The 23,130-nt window shown below is 40.3% G+C and overlaps 2 protein-coding genes across 2 annotated transcripts in view; one reads left to right on the forward strand and one right to left on the reverse strand.

The window, feature by feature from the left end:
* Window positions 1–2,310, reverse strand: part of LOC101863074 — a gene marked incomplete in the record, with an annotated part of 33,633 nt that extends 31,323 nt beyond the window's left edge. The window contains 2 exon segments of the mRNA XM_035973481.1: window positions 266–415; window positions 2,236–2,310. Coding sequence (XP_035829374.1) covers window positions 266–345 — 80 coding nt within the window.
* A 3,657-nt stretch (window positions 2,311–5,967) lies between these two features.
* On the forward strand, window positions 5,968–17,203 carry LOC101863561. Its single transcript, XM_005112470.3, has 8 exons — window positions 5,968–6,270; window positions 8,918–8,959; window positions 9,381–9,462; window positions 10,156–10,300; window positions 11,500–11,574; window positions 12,598–12,725; window positions 13,475–13,546; window positions 14,798–17,203. The coding sequence occupies exons 1-8, from the start codon at window positions 6,136–6,138 to the stop codon at window positions 17,023–17,025; spliced, it is 2,907 nt and encodes a 968-aa protein (XP_005112527.2). The 5' UTR covers window positions 5,968–6,135; the 3' UTR covers window positions 17,026–17,203.
* The last annotated feature ends 5,927 nt before the right edge of the window (window positions 17,204–23,130 follow it).

Raw genomic sequence — 23,130 nt, forward strand, 5'->3', positions numbered from 1 at the left:
GAGAGAGAGAGAGAGAGAGAGAGAAAGAGAGAGAGAGAAAAGGAAAGAAAAAGATGAAAGAGAGATATAAGGGTTGAGAGAGAGAAATTAAGAGAGAGAACAGAGGAAAAGGGATTGCATTGAACTTTTTACAATTGGCAGAGATGATATAAAGAACACAGTCAAGGCCTTTTCAAAAATGCGTTACGATAACTTAAAACAAATTCAACATCTAACAGTACCGGTAAGCCTACTGAAATACATATTAACTCTTCGATCAACTGACTTTTCTCTGGCATCTGGACTTTTGGAAGAGCTGAAGCCGGGATCCTGCGTTGACCGCGTGGGACTTGAAGGCACCGACATTTTGCCCCTAGTGCAGTTATCTCACCTCTCAAGGTACAAGGGTTAAAATTACTGCGATCACATCAAAACTCTGAGAAAGAAAAAGACCATATACTTTCTTCCAATGTATTGAATACAAAGTGATTAACAAATCTTTTCAAACAGGGTTTAAAAATCACTAGATTTTACAAAATAACAGCTCAGTGTAGACTCTGTCATTATTGTCACTTTTCAATACATTATTATAAGTCTTATTATAAGCTGTCCAAATGAGTAATAATAGATTTTAGTCATAATTTGATAATGATTGCATTTATATGCACATAGGTGTTTTTCATGCCCCTACTGACACAACTTAAGATCATTCAGGAGGTGAACTTCTGACTCTGCCTGTCAGGGCCAACCCAGGCTGACAGACGCAACATCCCCGCAGTAGGGCTGACATGCTCGATAAAAATTTCTCCCCACTCGGGTGTTGATCTCAGGTCTTCTTTGTAGAAAAGTGAAGCACCACAAACACCAGTTAAACGTCTTTATCTAAACTTGCCACATCTAAACTGTTTTATTAAGAATAGTAGCGTTTAAAGAGGACAATTTAATGTGGAATTTTTATTTGAAAAGAATTGAAATCACATGCAAACGAAAAATGTGTCACGACACGGGTGGAATCAGGCACACCTCACTATTTGGACTTGTGGAGTTACTGGTACCATTTCAAAGGTTGTTCATATTATATATTTGTCTTACTTTCTGTGAAAAAAATACTCATATATAATAGAAAGACGTTGAGATATTTGCCATTGAAGGATCAGGTGGGGGTCGCAGTTTCAGAGGTAAAATTAGCGAGAAAATGGCTATGCCAAGTAGGCTACATGTGGTGACTTCCAAAGATTGAGAGTCCTGAAAAAAGTTACTGCGAATATACATTTTTGTGTCTTAAATCAACATTTTTTCTGTAAATTCCACACAGAAATGCGTTTTGAAATGGACCTTCATAAGGTTGAGTCAAAAGCAAAAATTTGATAACAATTGCCATATGGACAGAAAAATGCCAGTTCGATTTGATTATTTTGACGTGTGCCTGATTTCACCATGATGCCTCACATGAACTAATTTTACAGAAATTTACATTATCCATGCTCTGGAGAGCCCTTATAGATCTATATAAAAATTAACATCATTTGGATGAGTACGTTTGAAACTATATATCTGCGCAGAGACCATGCATGACGTCCTTGACATCATAACAAATGAGCCAGTTTTATCAGTAGGCAAAAACTTACACTAAATTTCTAAAACCCTCATTTGTCTCACACAGCTATCACAAATCAGGATATAGATTCTAGATCTAAAAGGAAATTTAACTCCAGCTTGAAAAAAACAATTATTGCAATGTTCAGTTGAATCTGTTTCACTTAATCCACAGTCTCTATAGCTAGGGTTTGGCTCACCCAGATTCTAGCACCAACCTGCAGAGAGTCAAAATTAAAACGAAACATGTGACGAGAGATTTTATTTATTAAATAGCATACTCTACGTCGTACTGTACTCTAGTCTATGATCTGGACCTAAATCTAGACAAACAGAAGCAGTGGTTGCACCAACCATACTTTTCTAACCTGCGTTTATTTTGTTCACTTTAACTTTGTCATTTAGATCTAGATCTAGATCTAGGCCTTTCATCAGTGTGGGCATAAACTTTATTATAGTCCTACTACATAGTCATAGTATTAGATCGAGATAATCTAGCTGCTACAAACTTAACAAGATTACAAGATGATGACTGATGGGTATGATAAATAAGTAGAATTTCCACGAGACGTATGCACTGCCAATGGGCACTTTATAAGTCCCTAACATCAACATATGAGTATACTATTTGTGTTCACTTCATGGGTTTAAGCTCCTTACCGTAAAAAGACCATAAAATAAACAGGAAATCAGTGTAATCCAACAACAAGAAAGACCGCCATATTGACGCTCAAGTTGCCAGGGGAGAAAAAGATATTTTTAGAGTACATCTAAAAAGTATTCCCGAAGAAGGAGACGGGAGAGAACACGAATGATTCCGAAACAATAGAAAGTTGCGCGCCAGGCCTGGGAAACGAGCGATAAACCGGTAAGGATGTCACACCTGACCTTAGGCTATCTTAGTACATGTATCTAAAATAGCCTAGATCTGACGGAATCTAAAAGACTGTTTTCTACATCTGTTCGAATGAGCATTGTCAAAGTTTACCAAGAAGATTTAGGTCTAGATAGATCGATCTAAGCGAGGTGATCTTGCCATCGACTCAGCCACTCTCACTTTGTTTACTATAGATCTACATAATTTATACATTGTATACTCTTACAAACACTCAGAAAATAACATACACACCATTCTCACACATGCACAGAGAGAGAGAGAGAGAGAGAGAGAGAGAGAGAGAGAGAGAGAGAGAGAGAGAGAGAGAGAGAGAGAGAGAGAGAGAGAGAGCACGCACACACGCATGTACAACTACAATACACAAACACACACGCACGCACGCGCACGCGCACACACACACACACACACACACACACACACACACACACACACACACACACACACACACACAGTGGCGTCTCCAAGCGCAAATGGCGCCATGGCGCCCTTTAGAGTGAAGGAGGGTTGCTTCAACCTTACCTGTCAGGGTCAACCCGGGCTGAGAAATACAAGTCAAATTCCCTGTAGACTGAGGTGATACTAGATATTTTTTTTTAATCCACATGGAAATCAAGCTCATATCTTGTGAGAGATGCAATTAAACTGCTAGCACTAGCAGACAGGCAGATGAAATACTAGATTTGAAATACATCTCAGCACGAGATTCGAACTCATTTCTTCTGCCTGCCCCCCCCCTCTCTCTCTCTCTCTCTCTCTCTCTCTCTCTCTCTCTCTCTCTCTCTCTCTCTCTCTCTCTCTCTCTCTCTCTCTCTCTCTCTCTCTCTCTCTCTCTCTCCCTTTATTTTTAACTCCCAGTGCAGCATTGGCCATCAAAAAAATTTATCCAGCGAAGCCTGTCTTGTGCATCCTTTTCTAGCTGTTTCCATGATGTCCCCGCCTTTTCCATTTCCGAATGTACCGCTCGTCTCCATATCCTCTTTGGTCTTCCTATCTTACGTTTTCCTTGCGGATTCCACGTCAAAGCCTGGCTGATGATGCTTGTCGGGGGTCTCCTCAGGATGTGCCCTATCCATTTCCATTTCTTCACCTGTATGTCTTCCTTTACTGGCCTTTGGCTTGTTCTTTCCCACGGTTGAGAATTTGTGACTTGATTGCACCACTTCATCCCCACTATCCTTCTTAAACATCCATTTAATGAAGCTCTGCAGTTTATTTGCTGCTGATGCTGTGAGCCTCCACATCTCTGAACCACACAGTAGAACAGTCTTCACGTTTGTTTTGAAGATCCTCAGCTTGACTTGGTGTTCAATCCCAATTTTTAGACATCCATATTATATTCCTGAGGACGATAAATGTTGCTCTTGTCTTTTGGATTCAGACCTTGATGTCTTCGTCTGTTCCCCCTGCTTTGTTGATGACACTTCTCAGGTAGGTGAAGGATTCAGCATCTGCCAATGGTGTCCCTTGCAGTGCGATAGGAACGTCGTCTGCCTGCCACAGACACCACATATATAGCGTGTTAAACTCAGATTTTCTGTTTAGCTTTGGTAAGAGTTTTACAGCACTTGCAAAACAATTAAATAGGTAATAAAAATGTGGACGATTGTATAAAAAACAGGTACACAGAAATGTTAAATTTTCACCCAAAAATGTGATTTTCTTGCGCGGTGGTCTTAAATTCTTACTGAGTTCAATTTTTTTTTTTCATTTCCAAAGAAAACTATTTAAAGATCTAGCCCTCAGATTCGCTGTGAGGAGAAAACACTATAATAGGACTACTTAATGTGTATTTTGAAAATATTGTATAAATATATTTGTTAAAACGGCATACGCCCGCCAGCACACCTTACTAACACAGCCAGGGATTTTTCAGCGCAAACAGCGGTCTTCATGTCCTCCATGGTGCTGTTTTTGTAAACGGAGGACTCGAAGTAGTAATAATGATGATAATGATAATTTTTTTTAAATTCATATAATAATAATAAAAATAATGATAATAATAATAATAATAATAATAATAATAATAATAATAATAATAATATATATTATTGATAACATTGGTAGGCCCTATAGCGCAAATTCCTGCTCAATAGCAAGCTGTATGTCCTTTACAATCTATACTATCTCCTCGGTGTGTTGTTGCTTCGGCAAAATAAATAAATAAATACATAAATAAATAATAGATCTAGATCCAATTATTTCGGGCGCTCAATCAATGGACGAAAACGGATCTCATGTCAGGTCATCTAGATCTAGATCTATGCTGAATTTTTTAGCTAAGCTAGCAGGTTTCTTGATAAAACTGGCGAAACAGACAAATCTGGCTTAAACAATAATAATACAGTTTGTATATTCATTATTAATGTAAAAATGCAACATTGTACCTCTACGTTGGAAAACTCATTTCATTCTATCTAATTTGAAACCACAGAATTCTACCCCTAGATCTAGATTTATGTGTAGAATTCTGTGTTTGAAATTGATTCAAAATGTCAAAATGATTTTTTGAGAAATACTGAAAGTTTTAAAGAGATCTTCGCACTAGAAGTATTCTAAAATGTGAAGAATACAACCCCGGGGGTACAAAATGACATGCAGACCCCGTTCGTTTAATTGGGGGACATCACTGTTACGAACACTAGTACATGTACTAAATATAACCCCTTTGACTTAGGGCCTACTCTAAGCAGTTCTCAATCTCACCCCCACCCCCTATCTTGCTTGGCAGGACGAGGATAAGCTGTGTCAACAGGCCTATGTAACTCCAATTCACCCCTGTAGAATGTATTTACACTGCGGTATATTGAAAGTGGGTAAAAAATAAACCCCGTTAGGTTTTCGGGGCTCTTGTCTTAGTTCTTAGCCCGTTATTCATTTTAGAAGACAAATTTCCCAGCGCTTGTGATAGGTGCATATTCCATCTGAGGTGAAGTTCTGACGCTTTATTAATGAGCATGGGTGTGGGGATCTAAAGCTTGTGAATGGGAAGGGAAGTTGGAGTTTGCAAAACGTTAGACATTCTTGTTTTTACTTCACCAGGTTAAAACAATCGGACAAGGACTGCCCCTGGATATCTTTTCAATCATCGTGCAGAATGTAAACTTTATTATTATTATTACTTAAAAAAAAAACAACAACATGAAATACAGTGAAAACCTTGAATCCCACTTCGCTACGGTCCCGCTGGTGCAACTTTTCAGAGAAAGCTTCAGAGTGGTTCTATTTTCGGGAGCATCAATGCTCTGCCTTCCTTGTGCAATCTTGAATTGAAAATAGCTTTAGCCGTATGTTTAAAATTTGGACCAAATATCCCTCCCAATACCCATCGAACCTCAATTTATTTAATATTATTATATTATATTGTACCATATATAATAATACGAAGTCTTTGATGAACGTTGATTGTCATGCCCGTCTATCTGGCAAATCTCCCCCCCCCCCCCCCCCAATCGCATCGGGTTCCCTGCATAATAAATAATTCCAGCTTCCGGTTCCTGCTTTCTTTCCCTCCCTGAATAAGTGAAGGCTCAAGTCGGCACAAGCCAAATCTTAACTTTTAAGCTGCCCCACGTGCACAAGCCGAATGATTTCTACATTATTTTGGCTTATGGTGTGAATGATTTGCATGCCATATTGCTAGATTTCTTTTTAAAAGTTTTGCCATGTTTGCTGCCAGAATGACGACATGGTATTGTTGTACTGTCGGCTTCTTTTTGACTCTCGGCTTGGGTCTCGTTCCAGTTGTCGTCGGCGATGGAGAGGGACAAGAGGCAAACTTCTGCCAATCACGTTCACAGGTTGAATTCCGTTATTTGAAATGCCTTGGTTGGAATTGTGAATTTGTAATTGTAAAGTTGTTACAGTTGTAGATCGAATAATCACTTGGTGTATTGCTAGGCCTAAAGTCTAGATCTCTAGATCTACTTCTCTGTGGGTTTCAAACTGAACGGTGGAACGGGTATTGGCGCTCTTTGAAAATTGCCTTCCCGTTCTAATTGATAATTTGCCATGTAGATCTAGAATCTAGATCTAGATTCTAGATAGATTCTAGATTTAAGCGTGAAGATTGTGTTTTTTAAAATTATTTTTGCCTGGGTATAGATCTAGATCTAGATCTACACCTCCCCTCTCTATCAGGGGGGGGGGGGGGGGGGGGGGCTTGCCCCCTGAAACCCACCATACTGTTAAAGCTAGATCTAGATTCTAGTGCGCATTAATGCACCCGTAAACACGGGGTCCACCAACAAAGTTCAATCCGGCCAAAATAATTTTTTTACACAAAAAATACAGAAAAAATATTACTGGCTAATGTCGTAGGGTTCACCTAGACTAGATCTAGTCTATAGATCTAGATTAGATCAAGATCAAGGGCCACTTTTGTCCTTAGCATCACTTCTGTTTTTTATGTACTGTAAACAAACGGGAAGGCAATTTCCAAAGAGCCCCCTGGCATTCTTGTGCAACAAACCAACGCGCTTAATAGACTATAATCTAGATCTAGATTTGTAGATCCGACGCCTGACAGTTCATTTGCTTTTCTGTCATAATGAATAGATCTATCTCATCAGTCCTATATTTTATTCAGCTAGATCTAATATCTAGAATCTAGATCTAGATAGATGTAACCAAAAAAACTTTTATTCTGATAAAATTAAGATTATTGGAGTATGACTTCTAGATCTAGATAGGCTACACTACAAGTATCTATTCTAGATCTACCACTTCTAGATCTAGAACTAGATTAGATTCTATAGGCCATAGGCCTAGTCTGTCATTTTGCACTCACAATTCTTCTGGGAATGTTCTCGACTCTCATAAGTTTACAGACCGGGGGGGGGGGGGGGGGGGGGCGCCGCCCCCCCCCCCCCCCCCCCCCCCCCAATATGTTTGCCTTTATTTGGAGGAGCGGGGGGGGGGGGGGGGGGTTCGAGATGTATGAAAAACATCCCATCAGCATGGGAGTTGCAGCCTCTTTTGGTGTCATGGTGGGACAGCTCAGCCCGTCAGGGGAGAAGATCTAGCAGCAAAGATTCATTACTAGATCTAGATCTAGAATCTAGATATAGATTTCAATAAGATAATATAAGATAAGATAAGATACATCTTTATTGTCCAGATCCTGGCACATTGGTTTGGTGTTCCACCACGAGTACACACACACACACACACACGCAAACACACACACACACACACACACGTACACACGTGCACGCACATGCACACACAAGTAGGCTTACAATCACATACATAATATACATGAGCAGCAATATAAACAATAATAATCGTAAGCTAGATACACACTCAATGTTATTTTGATGCATTCTCTAAGGTCGTAAGTACACTAAACAAGATGGTTAAGATGGAAGCATTTTGATAGATGATGGTAAAAATGACCTTCTGTATCTTTCTTTGTTACAGCTCAGAAGCATGGGTCTTTTACTTCTGACTGATGTTTTTATTTGAGGGAACAAGGGATGTTTGTTGTCTAAAAAGATGGAATTAATTTTCTTAGTGCAAGCTGTTATGTACAATTCATCCAAGTAGGGGAAAGATGTTGAAATTTTACATGCTTTCCGTATTAGTCGATTAAATTTTTCTTTATCTTGTTGTCTTGTGTTCCCGGCCCATGCTGTTATACAAAAATTGATCATACTTTCTATGGTTGAATGGTAGAACATGGACATCAATGTTTTATCAACTTTAAAATACTTTAGCTTTCTAAGAAAAAATAGTCTTTTGTTCACTTTTTTATGCAGGAGAGAAGTGTGGACACGCCAGTTTAGTTTGTTGTCTATTGTAACACCCAAATACTTATAGTCTGACACTTGCTCGATGTTTTCACATTTCATTTTGAGTGGCTGCAGGGGCAGTTTCTTTATTCTAAAATCAACGACAAGTTCTTTTGTTTTTTTCACATTTAAAAGCAGCTTATGATTTTCACACCATTCAGAAAAATTAAGTACAAAATTCCGGTAAGCGGTTTTGTTATGGTCAGCCTGAATTAGCCCAATTATAGTTGAATCATCTGCAAATTTCAATCTAGATCTAGTAAAGAATCTTTGGTAGCAGCGCCTTTTGGTAAGACAGCTAATCTATTTATGTCCCTGGCGTGCTTAGAGGGAGGAACATACGATTCTATATTAAAATAAAGCCAGCTTCAGTTTATGTCTAGGAGAGCCTTTTTGTCTACCGGTAAATTTAGTTTGCCTTGAACTTGAACACTACACTACCATTGCCTGTCTTTGCTAAGAATGTACCGTAACCTACCCATTTACTAGTCTAAAGAGGATGTTTTCAGTGTTTTGATATTAATTTGTCCTTATTGTATAGTACGACTTTTACAACACTTGCAACTCAAGTAGGTTATAGAAGTCCCCTTTTGTTTTGGGGTGAAAATAAAATTGAAGTCTATTGCTTTTTTTTCCCTCTCAATTTTATCCCCAGGGTGTTTGCACAGTGACCACCAATGCCAGCTGTTCCATAAACGTAAGCATTTCACAATCAAGAACATTTGTCACTTTCGATATTATTATTTTTTTTCGTATTTATGGAGTCTTTGCATTTGGAATAACACATACAGTATGTGCCTTAGGTGTAGACTTAAGTTTAAGGATACGTTATTTGTCACCACATCAGCATTAATTCTGTTCTGCAACTCTGACTGAAAGTGACAAAAACGGAAAAAGTTAACATTATTGATTGTCCCTTATATTGCCTATATTGCACATGTATTGTAATTGTATGTTGTGAATATCGATTAATAGTATAAAATATTCATCCATTTCCTGCAGATTATTCGAGTTTGATTCCTTTGTGGAGAAGTCTTGTTTCATCTATTGATGTGCTTCACCACAATGCCCAAATTATTGTAAGTGGATTTTTAAGAAATAAAATTTCTCCATGTCAGAATGAACCAGACTGTGATGCTTGCGGCATGAGAGGTTCACCAGGAGCTGGCCCACGACAACTTTTCATGGACTTAGAACAAGGTAAAAATATGGGTTTCTTACATTTAAAGTAAATAAATTTGGTGTGTGTGTATCTGTGTGAGTGTTTGTTTGTGTGTATGTAAGTGTGTGTGTGTGTGTGTGTGTGTGTGTGTGTGAGGGGAGGGGGGGGGGCAAGATCTTTCACTGTGTATAAATATTTATAATATATATATAGCCATGTAACTATTCCCACCGGGGTGAAGTGAGGAAAATTATTGTAAAGCGCCTCTCCCAGGGACACAACGTCGGGACCCTGACGGGATTGAAACCCCCATCCTTACTGTTGCGAGTTTGACAGTATAACCACAGGCTATTAGGCCACCGATTTCATGCGCACTTTCATTTCTGCTCCCCATAGACGCTCATCACTTGGTCCGACGTTGTGTTCTTGGGAAAGGCACTTTACACGAATTTCCCATTTGGCTCGGTCCTTTCAGAGACTGACGTTAGACTGAGGTCCCGTCTCTAATACATGTAGTGTTGATAGGGTTATAAGCCTGTACCATTTCGTCATTTCAGATCTTCTTCGTCTTCTTCTTCTATCCCGTGGTTGGGGCAACCGTTGGGGCACCACTGCATTAGAAAACCAGCTCTCGCCATCTATTTTTCTCCTCTGCTCTCCTCAGATTGTCACCCATCGTCTTTCCTGTCCACTCTGTAATGTTGTCCTCCCATCTCCTTCTCTGCCTTCAGACGCTCACTGCAATAGCCCGCCGTACACCCTGGGAGCGCGTGGTGTCAACCTGACTATTGTTCTGGAAATGGCTCGTTCCAAACTCGTGTGGACCATGTGCCGGTCGAGCGACACAAGTCCGTCGTTGGATGTTTGTCATGGAACGTGAGTAGCGTACATCTGTCAACACTTAACGATGACTCTCCTTTGGGGAGCATGTCATCAGTGCATTCAACTATCTGCTTATGGGGCATTCAGACACTTTCGAGAAAATGTGGAGAAAAAAACGTTTTTAGTAAAAAAAAAAATTAGCCTCTTGATTTTTACAGTTTATGTCTATGTAAGTTGTCGTGAATTGTTGATGTAAAATAAAATATTAGTGCTGATTTTGAAGACTGCGCTTAGGTCAAATGCCTATAGACCAGCGTTTTCAAAATGTTGTTCCATAAGCGACTGCGGTGACGATGACGATGACGATATCAAGGAAGGAAGTCAAAGTCTGAAGGGAGGGAAGCAGTATTTGGGCAATCTACTTCCTCTATGTCTACGGCAATAATATTTTTCTAGTTCATTTCAAATTTAATTTTTCATTGTCATTGCTAGTTTCATTTCATGTACGGTTTATATCCTGTGAAAATACCCCCCCCCCTCCGGGAGCGGTGCTACTGATTGAAGTGTCTTTTGGCCATTCCCAAAGGGAGGACAATAATGTCACATTAAACATCATGTTCTTAGGCACGGTAGAATTGTAATTGTAAGCAGTTTTCTATGGTATGCCAGCTCCGCATCTCTTTCAATTGGGGTACATTATAATTTCTCAGGGTTTACTTGACTCCCTCAGTTCATCTTTTGCGTAGTCTTATAAGCCTGAGTTCCTGGTCCTAAATGACAAATGATCTAAAGTGTGCCAATGTGGGCGTAATAAAATCTTTAGGAACTGAAATCATGATGTAGATCTACTCTTCATCTACTTGCATGGTTGCAATTATTATTCTAAGTTCTGTTCGTTCATGAGGGGTTAGGCAGTACTCAGCCGCATGCTGACAAAATGCCCTTTCCTTTAGATTCACAGCAGTTTCAACAAGAATGGTGTTTTGTCTGCGTAACCCTCTAAAAAGGCGTTTTTCCGAGATTTGAATACTGATTTCTTCAAAAAGCTAGCCGTAGTTTCACTTTGATTTTTTCTCCTGCATAAGCAGGGTAGCTAATCAGACTATCGATTTAGCAAACAAACAAAAAATTGGCGCCATAAAAGAAAAAAAAAGGCGTTTTGTTAGCTTAGGGCAGCACAGGAAATATATGCCCTAGAAAGAAAACACCCCCTCCCACCACCGGCTGCAATGTAGATTTTTGTACTATCTCAGGGAATGCAGCGACAACTTCCAGATCAAAGTGTGCTCTGCCGATGTCCCACAGCTCACCCAAGAATGTTTTGATGAGTAAGTCGCATATGATCATGATGTCTGTCAATCTGTTTGTGCTTTAACCCTCTAAGTGTCGAATCTGTTAGTTTTGCTCTGGTGTCACAGAGGATTACATCTATTCAATTGCTATTTCGTCTGTATAGGTTTATGGCCTTTTTACCTGATTGATTTGCGTGTTCTCAAGCCTTTTCCAAAATAATATAGTGAAATCACATTATTTCCCCCTGAGATAACAGGCTATAATCGGCTATTGTTAGCGATACCTGAAGGGTTAATGTTCGTTTCACTCTGCATCATGCCTTTTTTACACCCGGTGCACCTCTAACCTTAGCGGTATGGGGGGGGGGGGGGAGGCGGGGGCACCGCACAGGCTAAGTGAGGAGTGAGTTCAGACTAAGAAATTATGTCAAGCAAGTGCTGTTGACTCATGGCTTAGATGGGTGGTCACGTGGGTGTATCCTTGAGCCTCACTGGAGTGTTTCCTCGAACAAGACACAACCCTAGCCCCCCCCCAAAAAAAAAAAAAAAAAAAATTTTTTTTTAAATAATAAAAAATAAACGAAAAAATTGAAAAAATTATCAAATAAACAGTGGCGGCCAGCAATGGCATGTTTGTAAAATTGTTCTGTGTTGGAGTAATATTGTGTGTTTGGTGTTTTTTTGTATGTGTATTTGTGTTTAATTATGCAGTTATGTGTTTGTTTGCCATTGAAATAATTATAACAATTCACAAGGATCAGTTAAGTGTAATTTAATTTAATTTAACCCCTCAGAGCTTATATTTTATATATTTGTATTGGCAAGAGCTCTATATATATATATATAGATTTACATATATATATATACAATCTCTTATGATCATAATAATATTATCATTATAGTTTATGACCATCATTATATTTGTTGTTATTTTTATTTGTATTATTATTATATTGTTATTATTATTTTATTTTTATTATTATTATTATCATTATTATTAATATTATTATTATTATTATTATTATTATTATAATCATTGAAATATCAAATGGTTCGCAGTAACCCCCTGCACATCCTGCGGTATGGCAAGCTGGAGGACAACAAGGTGGCCCTCGAGGTTCACCTGGACTCCATGATGAGCTGTCGCCGTTGTCTGCTCCAGCTGTCGGAGGTCACGGGCAACAACGGTACCCTGGGATAGTTTCTTCCACTGTGTAGTGGGCGCTGTGAAAGCTCGCTCTTGTTTTAGTTTTTTTTGGTTCTAGTAGAGGTTTAACGGCGCTCGCAACTGCATAAGGTCATATGAGCGCCAGAAGATTAGAGGTGTTACAAGAGAGTAACAAATATAAAACAGAAGGGAGATAAGGACGATAGATGTTTGATAGGAAAGTAGAAGCAGACCACAAAAGAGCACCCGCCAACCACCCGCTGAGTTTCAATAAGAGTTTTATGGCACTTGCAACACAATAATTAGGTCATGTGAGAGTATAAAATTAGAGGTGTTACAAATAAGCTACATGTACATAACAAGTTTCCATTTTCAGATGATATCAATAACTCCATATTTGCCCAAAACTGATGAGCACCTGTTTCCACTGCATCGAAACACGCACACACACACACACACACACACACACTCACACACACACACACACACACTCACACACACACACACACACAAACACACACACACACTCACAAACACACACACACACACACACACTCACAAACACACACACACACACACACAAACAAACACACACACTCACACATACACACACACACACACACACACATACACTCACACACACACATATATATCATATGATGATATGATATGATACATGATAATAATATGATTGTATTGATATATTTTCTAAAGTGTGTACGGTATATTATGTTTTCCTACCAATTTTTTTCTCCAAAATCTTCTCAGTGCGACGTACTGGGTGCTCCCCCCTGTCAGTGGTCTCTATACGCATGCTGCAGAAGGAACTGCAAAGTCAAGGTGAGCATGGGGGTGGTTGGCGGGTGCTCTGGTGTCCTTTGCTCCTTCTTTCCTATCATACATATATATTAATATTATATATCGTCCTTATCTCTCCTCCTTTTTGCGCTTGTTACTCTTTTGTAACGCCTCTAATCTTTGGCACTTTATTGACCTTATTGTGTGTTGCATGTGCTGTAAAACTCTAACTAAAACTAAAACAAGATGGGTCAGATGGTGGGTGGTTGGCGGGTGCTCTGGTCTGGTTTGCATCTTCTTTCCTATCCAACATCTATCGACCTTAACTCCCCTTCTTCTTTTTTATGTTTGTTACTCTCCTGTAACACCTCTAATCTTCTGGCGCTCATGTGACCTTATGAGGTTGCGAGCGCCGTAAAACCTCTACTAAAATTAAACTGAGTCAGATGAGCGTGGCGTCTTCGAGCTGACACTCTTGTGTAAGTGCGAGAAACTAAATTTTCAAAGTAGCCATAGCCTATGCCAAACGTATTATATCTGCTTCATATTGCAAGACCTATGCCTCCTGAGAATTCTGTACTATTCTCTTATCTCTCTGCCCCAGTCAAGTTATCAGAAAATGGCAGCCGTTTTATTATCAAATATTGCGAAGTTTGCCAACTGGCTGCAACCTCATGTTTGCAATCTATTTAATCAAACAGTACCAAGAACACCAAGCATCTATGTATTTTAATTAAAAGAGTACAATCACTATATCATAGATATTTATGGAGCCTATTGTTTTTTAAGACAGATCATTTTTAATCAGTATTTCATTGCCTCACTTATGATGATTTGTCGTTCAGATCAGGTTTTGTACCCTTTGGAAAATCACTTTACTACTTTACTCAAATTTTCCTCACTTCACCCAGATGTGAATAGGTACCGTACCCATAAATAGAGACAGCGAAAGGTCTTGGCAGTATGTTAGCGTTTTCTAAAGACGGACCTGTCCTGTTTTTAACTTTAACCCCTCTGTGTGTTTTAAAAAAATTGTTTAGATGTTGTAGACAGTGAAAGATCTTGTCAGTATGTTAGTGTTTTAGCGCCTATATGGCAGCTTGCTCTGTATGCTTCCCGGGAAGTTGGGGTTGTTTTAGAATGCTCTCACTCTCATGTCTGCTGGGGTAAACGTATAGATTGTGAAGCGCTTAGAGCTTGCTGTTGAGCGGGGATTTGCGCTGTACAAATGCTATCTATTATTATGTAGAGGCTCTTCTCTCCACTGTCTATAGATACACACTGCCTCCACAGACGACAAACCCTGGTCCGTCTTTGAGAACATCGCCGACACTGCTGGGACAGATCACGGGGAAGAAATGCGTCAGCTCTCACAAGAACTTTATGACGTCACTCCCAGGCCGTCAGCTGTCGGTTTGGTCAATGGCAACCTCTCTATTGAGTCACCCACTGTGTCCTCTGTCAATGGCAACCTCTCTATTGAGTCACCCACTGTGTCTTCTGTCAGTGGTAACCTCTCTATTGAGTCACCCACTGTGTCTTCTGTCAGTGGTAACCTCTCTATTGAGTCACCCACTGTGTCTTCTGTCAGTGGCAACCTCTCTATTGAGTCACCCACTGTGTCTTCTGTCAGTGGTAACCTCTCTATTGAGTCACCCACTGTGTCCTCTGTCAGTGGCAACCTCTCGATTGAGTCACCCACTGTGTCTTCCGTCAGTGGAAACCTCACTTCCAAGCCGGCCACCGTCGGTTCAGTTAGTGGCGACTCTACTAAAGATGAGGCGGGCACTCTTAGGATGGACAACGGTCAGCAAACAAGGTCACCGCATACGGGGAGAGGAAGAGCCGAAGCAGGAAATATCGACACTCTCGCTGGGCTTGCAGATGAAAAGCAAAACGGTTTGGAGAGTAGGAACGTGTCCGAAAAGATGGCGGCAGACCCTGTAGGAAATCGTAGCAGCATCATCAGGACCGAAGAAAGCAGTACCCACAAAGACAAGGTCAACGGTACCCACAAAGACAAGGTCAACAGTACCCACAAAGACAAGGCCAACAGTACCCACAAAAACAAGGTCAACGGTACCCACAAAGACAAGGTCAACGGTACCCACAAAGACAAGGTCATGGCCTCTGAGGCAACCACATCTGCGGGACATTCGGTAGATCCGGAAAAGGCTAAAATTTCGAGTGCCATCGCTCTGCTCCTTGACGCGCAATCTCATCGTTCTAGAAGTCGTGGCGACGAGAGAAAGTCTGTGGAAGGTGAGGTCCATCAAGATTTGTTCTCCAATCTGCTCAGAGAGGAAAAAGAGGAGGAGGAAGGGCAGCTAAAGACTGGAACCCATGACTTCCGTGTCAGTGGAGAAATTACGCATGGGAATCAAGAAACTCTAAACCGAAAAGATAAAGCGAGCATTATGGGCATTCCTGAAAATAGCAGTAATTCAGAAATACTTGGCCTCAATCCGGGGGAGAGGAACGGGTCAGAAACAGAAAAAAACAACCCTGTACAGGGCAATACTTCAAAAACACCAGACCAGAACACCGGAAATAGAAAGGATAACGGTTCAGAAATAAAAGGGGACATTCTTGAAGCAAACAGGGAGTTTCCTGAAACAAGCAGGGACATTTCAGAAAATGGCAGTGCTTCACAAGCACTTGGCTTCGGTACTGGGAAGATTGACGCTTCGGAGAGAAGTGAGGACACTCCAGAAAATGACCGTAACCCCCAAACTGCCATTGACCATACAAACAAGAGTGACCTTTCAGAAACGACCACGGACAGTCCGCGGAAGGGCATTGATTCACAAACATACTCTGACCATACCGTAAAAATGGAGGAGACTGAAAAAAGCACGGGCATTCTTGAAAGTGATGGAAACCAGCAAACATTTACTCACCCTAAAAATGAGAGTGACGATTTGGACAGTACAAACGTCCCTGAAACGTATGATAGTCTGCAAATATCTCGTCATACAGGAGAAAGTAGCGATTCGGGAATGAGTGATACGTTTTTAGAAAAGGGCAATAATTCAGAAGGACTCAAAGTTAAAATGACAGGGAAAAGTGAGGATTCAGATTCAGTTGGTAATGTCAGAGGTCCTACCGACGACTTCTGGCTTGACGAAGGCGCAGGGAACAGCACAGAAGAAAGCTTCTTGACCCAAAATGACACAGCCAAAAGTTCTCCTACACGGGGTGACACAGAGAGCAGATTTCTGACACAAAATGACACAGACAAAAGCTTTCTGATACTGAACGATGCTGAGAAAAGCTCTCTGACACAGAATGCTTTAGAGAAAAATTCTCTGACACAGAATGCTGTAGAGAAAAATTCTCTGACACAGAATGACGTAGAGGACGGCTTTGCGTCACAGAATGACACAACCAAAAACTTTCTGGCACAGAATGACACAGACAAAAGCTTTCTGGCACAGAATGACACACGCAGAGGTGAGTGTAGCTTATTTTTTTCTTCTCTTTTTTCTCTTCCCAGTAGGAAAACAGTGTCTGTGGTGTAGTGGCAAGGTGCTTTGCTGTCACTGGCAGGAGACTTGAGTTCGATTCTGCTGTGGGAAGAATCGGGGAGTGTGACATCTAGTTTTTCCGTTCTACTAAGCCGAAAATTTCAAAAATCTTTTTCATTGCAGTTTCCTAATCTGTGGGATTGGTTTCATATTATGTGTCATAACGCGGTGGAATCAGGCGCTCGTCCATTTTGGGCCATGGAGTTATTGGTATCATCCTAAAGGTTGTTCATTTGCTGTGCTTTTGATGAAAAAAAATATCTATGATATAAATTATCTTGGATACAAGTCAAGATATTGGCGATTGAAGGAGGTGGGGGGTCACCTAGTTTCAGAGGTAAGATTAGCGACAAAATGGCCGCCAAAGTTGTTTCATTTCCCTAGCCTTAGATTTAGATTTAGAGTCCGTAGAAACTGAAAATCTTTTATGCCTTTTATCAACGTTTTCCAATAAAGTCTACACAGTTGTTGTTATCGATCCAGACAACCACACAGAAATGTGTTCTTTAAATGGCATGAAATGTGTTGAGGCAAAAAACAACAACAAAAAACCCAAGTTTGATAAGAATTCCCCTACCTGCGGGAAAATGCCAGTTTCTTGACTTTCATTATTTTGACGAGATTCGAGCCTGATATTACCACGCTGCCTCATATAATGTTCTCTGAAAACTTGGTCAAAATTCAAATCCTGTGTATTGAAAAAAGTAACAAAAGATACAAAATTTAGATCTAGGTAAAAAAATTTTAAGAATGAAATGCAGCCGATCAGGCAGCATAATATAGAATATAGGCCACAGAGAAACGCTTTCTACTTTTCACAGTCGTGGCTTAGCCTCTTCCTTGACATTATATTCGTTACATCCTCTAGTAGGCCTACATAATGTCTTAATAAATGTCATGACGAGGTGAAAGCGGGTGCTCGTCAATGTTCAATATCTTGCTTTTGATTTTAAAAAAATTACCCATGTATCTAAATAGAAGTCGAAATATTTCTTGTGATAGAAGAAGGTGGGGTTGCCTGGTTTCAGAAAAATTAGCAAAAGAATAGCATTAGCTGTCAAAAGTTTGGTTACTTCCAATAAGTGTCCCTGGAAAAAACAAATTTACATTTTTTGGTGCCTTTTGTCATCCTTTTTCATTAAAATCCAACCAGAAATGTGTTTTTAAATGGACATAGGAGGTGCTGGACCCCCCCCCCCCCCAAAAAAAAAAAAAAAAAAAATTAATTAATTAACTAAATAAATCGATTTTAAATATGGCCAACGGACGAAAAAATGCAGGTTTCTTCAATTTTGACTAGGACCTGATTTCACCACGATGCCCCACGTATAGTGTAGAACTAGAAGATGTTCTAAGTTGTTTTTTTTCTGCCTTCTTTCTTTCTTTCTCTCTCCCGGACCACAGATCCACAGAGTGGGAACACGACGGCCTTGGTCTTTGAAGACTCTGCACCATCTCCAGATGTGAGTACCCCAGCATAAAAAGTGTGATGATACATTGTATTTTTAGTCTGTTCTGTGAGTGTGAGACAGGTGTTTTTTTCGTTGCTCACAATACAATGCATTCTTTTGTGTTGCCACATGTATCTATGTGGCAAAGGAGAGGGCTGGTGGGGCACCTAGAAATCGTGTTTGGGGGTCAAATTTTGTAAAGGGAGTGCTTATTTAGGCCACATATGGCCTAAATAAGGTAAGGGAGGGGGGTTTAGCTTATTTAGGCCACAGTGGACTGTGGCCTAAATAAGGTAAGGGAGGGGGGTTTAGCTTATTTAGGCCACACATGCTCAAACTACCCTTTTCAGGCAACTGAGTTCATTCCACTTTCATAATGGTGCACCTTTCTCATTTAGTATGGTTTTGCCTCAGTGTACAACTTATAAATCATAACCATAATGAATATTGTAAAGAACAAAGCACAATACGCAACATTTTGCTCAATTCCAATGGTTTGAATGAGGGCCGGATTTTTCCTTCATGGAGGGGCAAAAGCTAGGCTACCATTTTGGCACATTTTGGTCAAGTGAAAACGTCAAATCCTCCGAATGGACTTCCGGGTTAAATTTGGGGTTTAAAAAGTGTGTATACTACGTGGCTGAGTCAAAGTTACACTATCTTTGCCTGAGTGACACTCTCTCGTACTGTCTCGTAGTAGTACATGTAGGCTAGTAGGCCTAGTAGTAGTAGTAGCAAAGATCGTGTAGAGAATGTTTGGTAGTAGATTCTATCTAGTAGGCAGTTTAGTGAACGTGCTCGCGGCAGGGCGAATCGGCCTCGATAAGCCCCGTAGACTTTTGTGATCGGCCACGAAGCCTTGTGTTTTGATGGGTCTAGATCTAGATCTAGATCTAAACAACTCAGTGCTATTCGCACTGCCACATCCGACAGGCCTAGATCTACATCTTTTTAAAAGGAAAAGAAAGATCATCAAAATGGTTGAATTCGCGTGAAAATCGATTAGGTAGAACTAGAACTATTAAAACTTGCTTCTGAAAACAAGGCAATTTTTATACGAAGGCCATTTTTATAACTCGATGAAATAAAAACTACTGACTGTGTGCTGTGTTATTCTGTATAAAAATAAATTATGAAACTTCAGGACGTAGATCTATTATTATTTACCAGCATCTTTTGACGCCTGAGCTGTAGAGGTTGAAGTTTTCACAACACTAATAGATCTAGTAATAGGGTTAGGTAATACGGCTTTCCGTAAAAAATGCATAGATCTACAAAAGCCGACCACCGAATCGACCAGGTGCCTCAGTCTCCCCTGCACTCTGATTCAATATTTTTAAAAAAATGCTAATCAATGAAAATTGCAAATTGATAATAATAGTATAGTCCTGTAGAGGATAGGTGGACTCCGGGGTCTGCATAGCGAAATACTAGGTTTTAGGATGTGGACCCCGGAGTCACCGTAGTGAAATAAGGTTTGGTTTAAGTAAGGATTGGTACTAGGTTTTAGGACAGGTGGACCCTGGGGTCACCGCAGTGAAATAAGTAGGTTTCTTTAAAGATTGGTGGAACCCGGAGTCACCATAGCCATAGAGGATTAAGAAGGTTTAATTAAGGATTGGTGGACCCCCGGGACACCTTGATTAAACCTACTTATTTTACTACGGTGACCGCAGGATCCACCTATTCTATAACCTAACTAGTGTTTCGTTAGGTAGACCCTGGGGTCCACCTTAAACCTACCTATTTCACTACGTTGACTCCAGGGTCCACCAATCCTTAAAATTAAACCTAGATCTATCTACATGTACTTATTTCACTACATTGACCCCAGGGTCCACCAATCCTTAATTAAACCTAGATCTACTGATTTCACTACATTGACCCCGTGTTCCTCCAATCCTTAATTAAACCTATATATCTACTTATAATTTCACTACTTTGACCACGGGCTCCGCCAGTCCTATTATAAAATAAACTTAGATCTACTTATTTCATTATGTTGACCCCGGGGTCCACCGATCCTTAGTTAAACCTAGATCTACTTATTTCACTACGCTGACTCCAGGGTTCACATCCTAAAACCTAACATTTTGTTAGGTAGACCCTGGGGTCCACCTATCCTTTTGGCTAGATAGACCCCGTAGTCCGCCTATCCACTTTCTTGATAATAACTGTAAACAATACATGCCAGTTGTCATTTATAGTGAAGAAAAATGAGGGGAAAAAAATATAATTAGGTAGACTTTAATTTGTCCAAAAAATTGCAAGTGCAAAATAATTTTGTTATTTTCTGGTCACCTTTCCAAGGACCTTAAATTGATTCTACATCACATGTCATGTACGATACGGCTGTGAAGGAAAATGGATGTGAAGAGTTTTAAAGAAATAATAATGTAACTTCTAAAGAAAACAATGCTTTACATTGGTTTGGTTATTTTGACTACATATGTGGCCTAAATAAGGTAAGGGAGGGGGGTTTAGCTTATTCAGGCCACCTGTGGCCCAAATAAGGTAAGGGAGGGGGGTTTAGCTTATTTAGGCCATATGTGGCCTAAATAAGGTCACCCTTTTGTAAATTGGGTTTATTACATATTATAGTACCTGGACACTTCCTGAACAATATCCAGAAACGTATGTAAGCCTTGCTACACCCTAAAGCTGTGTTTTGTTGTCAGGTTTTTCGGCGAAAGCACATGTTGTCTAGCCTTTTCTTACCTGTATCGGCTGTTTTCTCACAATTCTATTTTTTCACATATTATCCCATTTTCTGCTCTGTTTCTTATTCAATTTTAATGTAACTTTCACAGGATACCAACAACACCTAGTTCTAAATTTTGGCTTGTTGAATTTTTGATTAATGGAGTAGTTTTTGATCTATGGGCTTAGAAAGCATGAATTTTCCTTTTTTTTTCAACATCTCAATTGTAAATGTCATAAAATAAAAACTAAAGCATATATCAAAAATTCAACCAGCCAAATTTAAGAGCTACATATGTACTGTTGGCATGCCAAATTAGAAGTGAATCGGTTCATAAATAAGGAAATAAAATGGGATTGAAAAAGGTATACAAAATCCAATATGGCCGCCGTTTCCATAGCAACCGATTCACAATATACTTTTTGAACAATTGATTTAAAATCCCCAATAACACAACATGTCCCACAGCAAATATCGGCACTCTAGGCCTTGTAATAGCCAAAATAGACCTCAGGTGCCCCACCAGTCCTTAAGGGCTTAGCGAGTGCTCTGGTATGGTTTGCTTCTTCTTTCCTAACACCCCCCCTCCCCCCTCCCCCGGGTCGGTGCTACTGACTGAAGTGTCTTTTAGGCCATTCCCAGAGGGGGGACATTTACTTATTCTTATTTCTTATGCACAGTTGAATTGTAAATAGGCTGATTCACCAATGTCATGCTCCTAACTGTGCCTGAACTGCAACAGGGATCTGCTGCTTTTTTCTTTCCTAATCCTTACTATCGTCATTTTTCCTCTACTTCCTTTGACTTTGTATGTTTGTCACACTCTTGTGACCCGCTATTTCCGAGGTGTTTTATAGTCGAAGCAGACTTTGTGCTGTTGAAGCTAGAGAGGTGAGCCCGATTCCCTCCTGTAAGGACTTTTCTGTTGTCATTCACCCCTTTACGCTCATATGTGACCTTATGCAGTTGTGAGCCCCAAAAAACTGTCCTATCAAATTATTAAACATACCAAGTGTCCGTAGTTATCTTTCCCCATCTTTTGTTTTTATTTTACTAATAACAAAAAAATGATGGTGGAAGATCTATATTATTTTCCTGTCTAGCTCTACCAAGGTCTGGAGTTGCTAAGTTTGAAGAAAGACACATTGGAGACAAAGCCTAATCAGCTACCCAACTTGTGTGAAAAAAATCAAAGTGAAACTGTGACTGGTTTCTGAATACGTTAGAATCCAAATTTTAGAAGAAGGCCTATTCTCTAATGGTTAACTGACAAAATGCCCCTTTTCTCGAAACTGATGTGAATTTTTTTTTGAAAAAGGCGTATTGTCAGCCAACGACAGGCAGTAGAGCTATACAAACGTGTGTTGCAAGTAACCCTACTGTAAGACTCTCTACTAAACTATACAACTACAAGTGGGTGGTTGGCGGGTGCTCTGGTGTGGTTTTCTTCTTGTTTCCTATCAAACATCTGTCTTCCTAAATAAATCTCCCCTCATTCTTTTTTGTGTTTGTTACTCTCTTGTAACACCTTTAATCTTCTGGCGCTCATATGACCGTATGCAGTTGCGAGCGTCGTAAAAACCTCTACTACAACTAAACTAAAAACCAAACTCTGCAAAACAAGACTCCCCTTTCCTCCGCTCCACAGTTTCGCTGGGAGGAGGTGGTGGTGGCTGAGGAGAGCGGCTGTCGCCCGGCCGCGCGGTGTGTCGTCTGGTGGCTCCTGCCTGTCGTCCTTGTTGCCGCGGCACTCGTCTGGGCTTGATGAAAGTTGATGATCTCCTCGTCTCTGCGCCGTGGTGGAGACACACAAGGGTGAGCTTGTCCCAACTTGTCGACCGTCCCAACAATTCGGGGTCTACCCACAGTGTGAACGAGTTGGCAAGCCTGCAACTGCAAGGATGTGAATCACCCATCATCACCAGAAAGGCCTATTTGGGGGGGGGG

Source organism: Aplysia californica, unplaced genomic scaffold (genome assembly GCF_000002075.1).
Source record: "Aplysia californica isolate F4 #8 unplaced genomic scaffold, AplCal3.0 scaffold01281, whole genome shotgun sequence".
Classification (NCBI taxonomy): Eukaryota; Metazoa; Mollusca; class Gastropoda; order Aplysiida; family Aplysiidae; genus Aplysia; species Aplysia californica.

Excerpts from the sequence above, each read along its gene's own strand:
- LOC101863561 (XM_005112470.3), top strand. The coding sequence starts at position 6,136 with ATGTTTGCTGCCAGAATGACGACATGGTATTGTTGTACTGTCGGCTTC. Across the intron at positions 10,301-11,499 it reads TTGGATGTTTGTCATGGAAC|GGAATGCAGCGACAACTTCC; the intron begins GTGAGTAGCGTA and ends GTACTATCTCAG. Across the intron at positions 11,575-12,597 it reads ACCCAAGAATGTTTTGATGA|TAACCCCCTGCACATCCTGC; the intron begins GTAAGTCGCATA and ends AATGGTTCGCAG.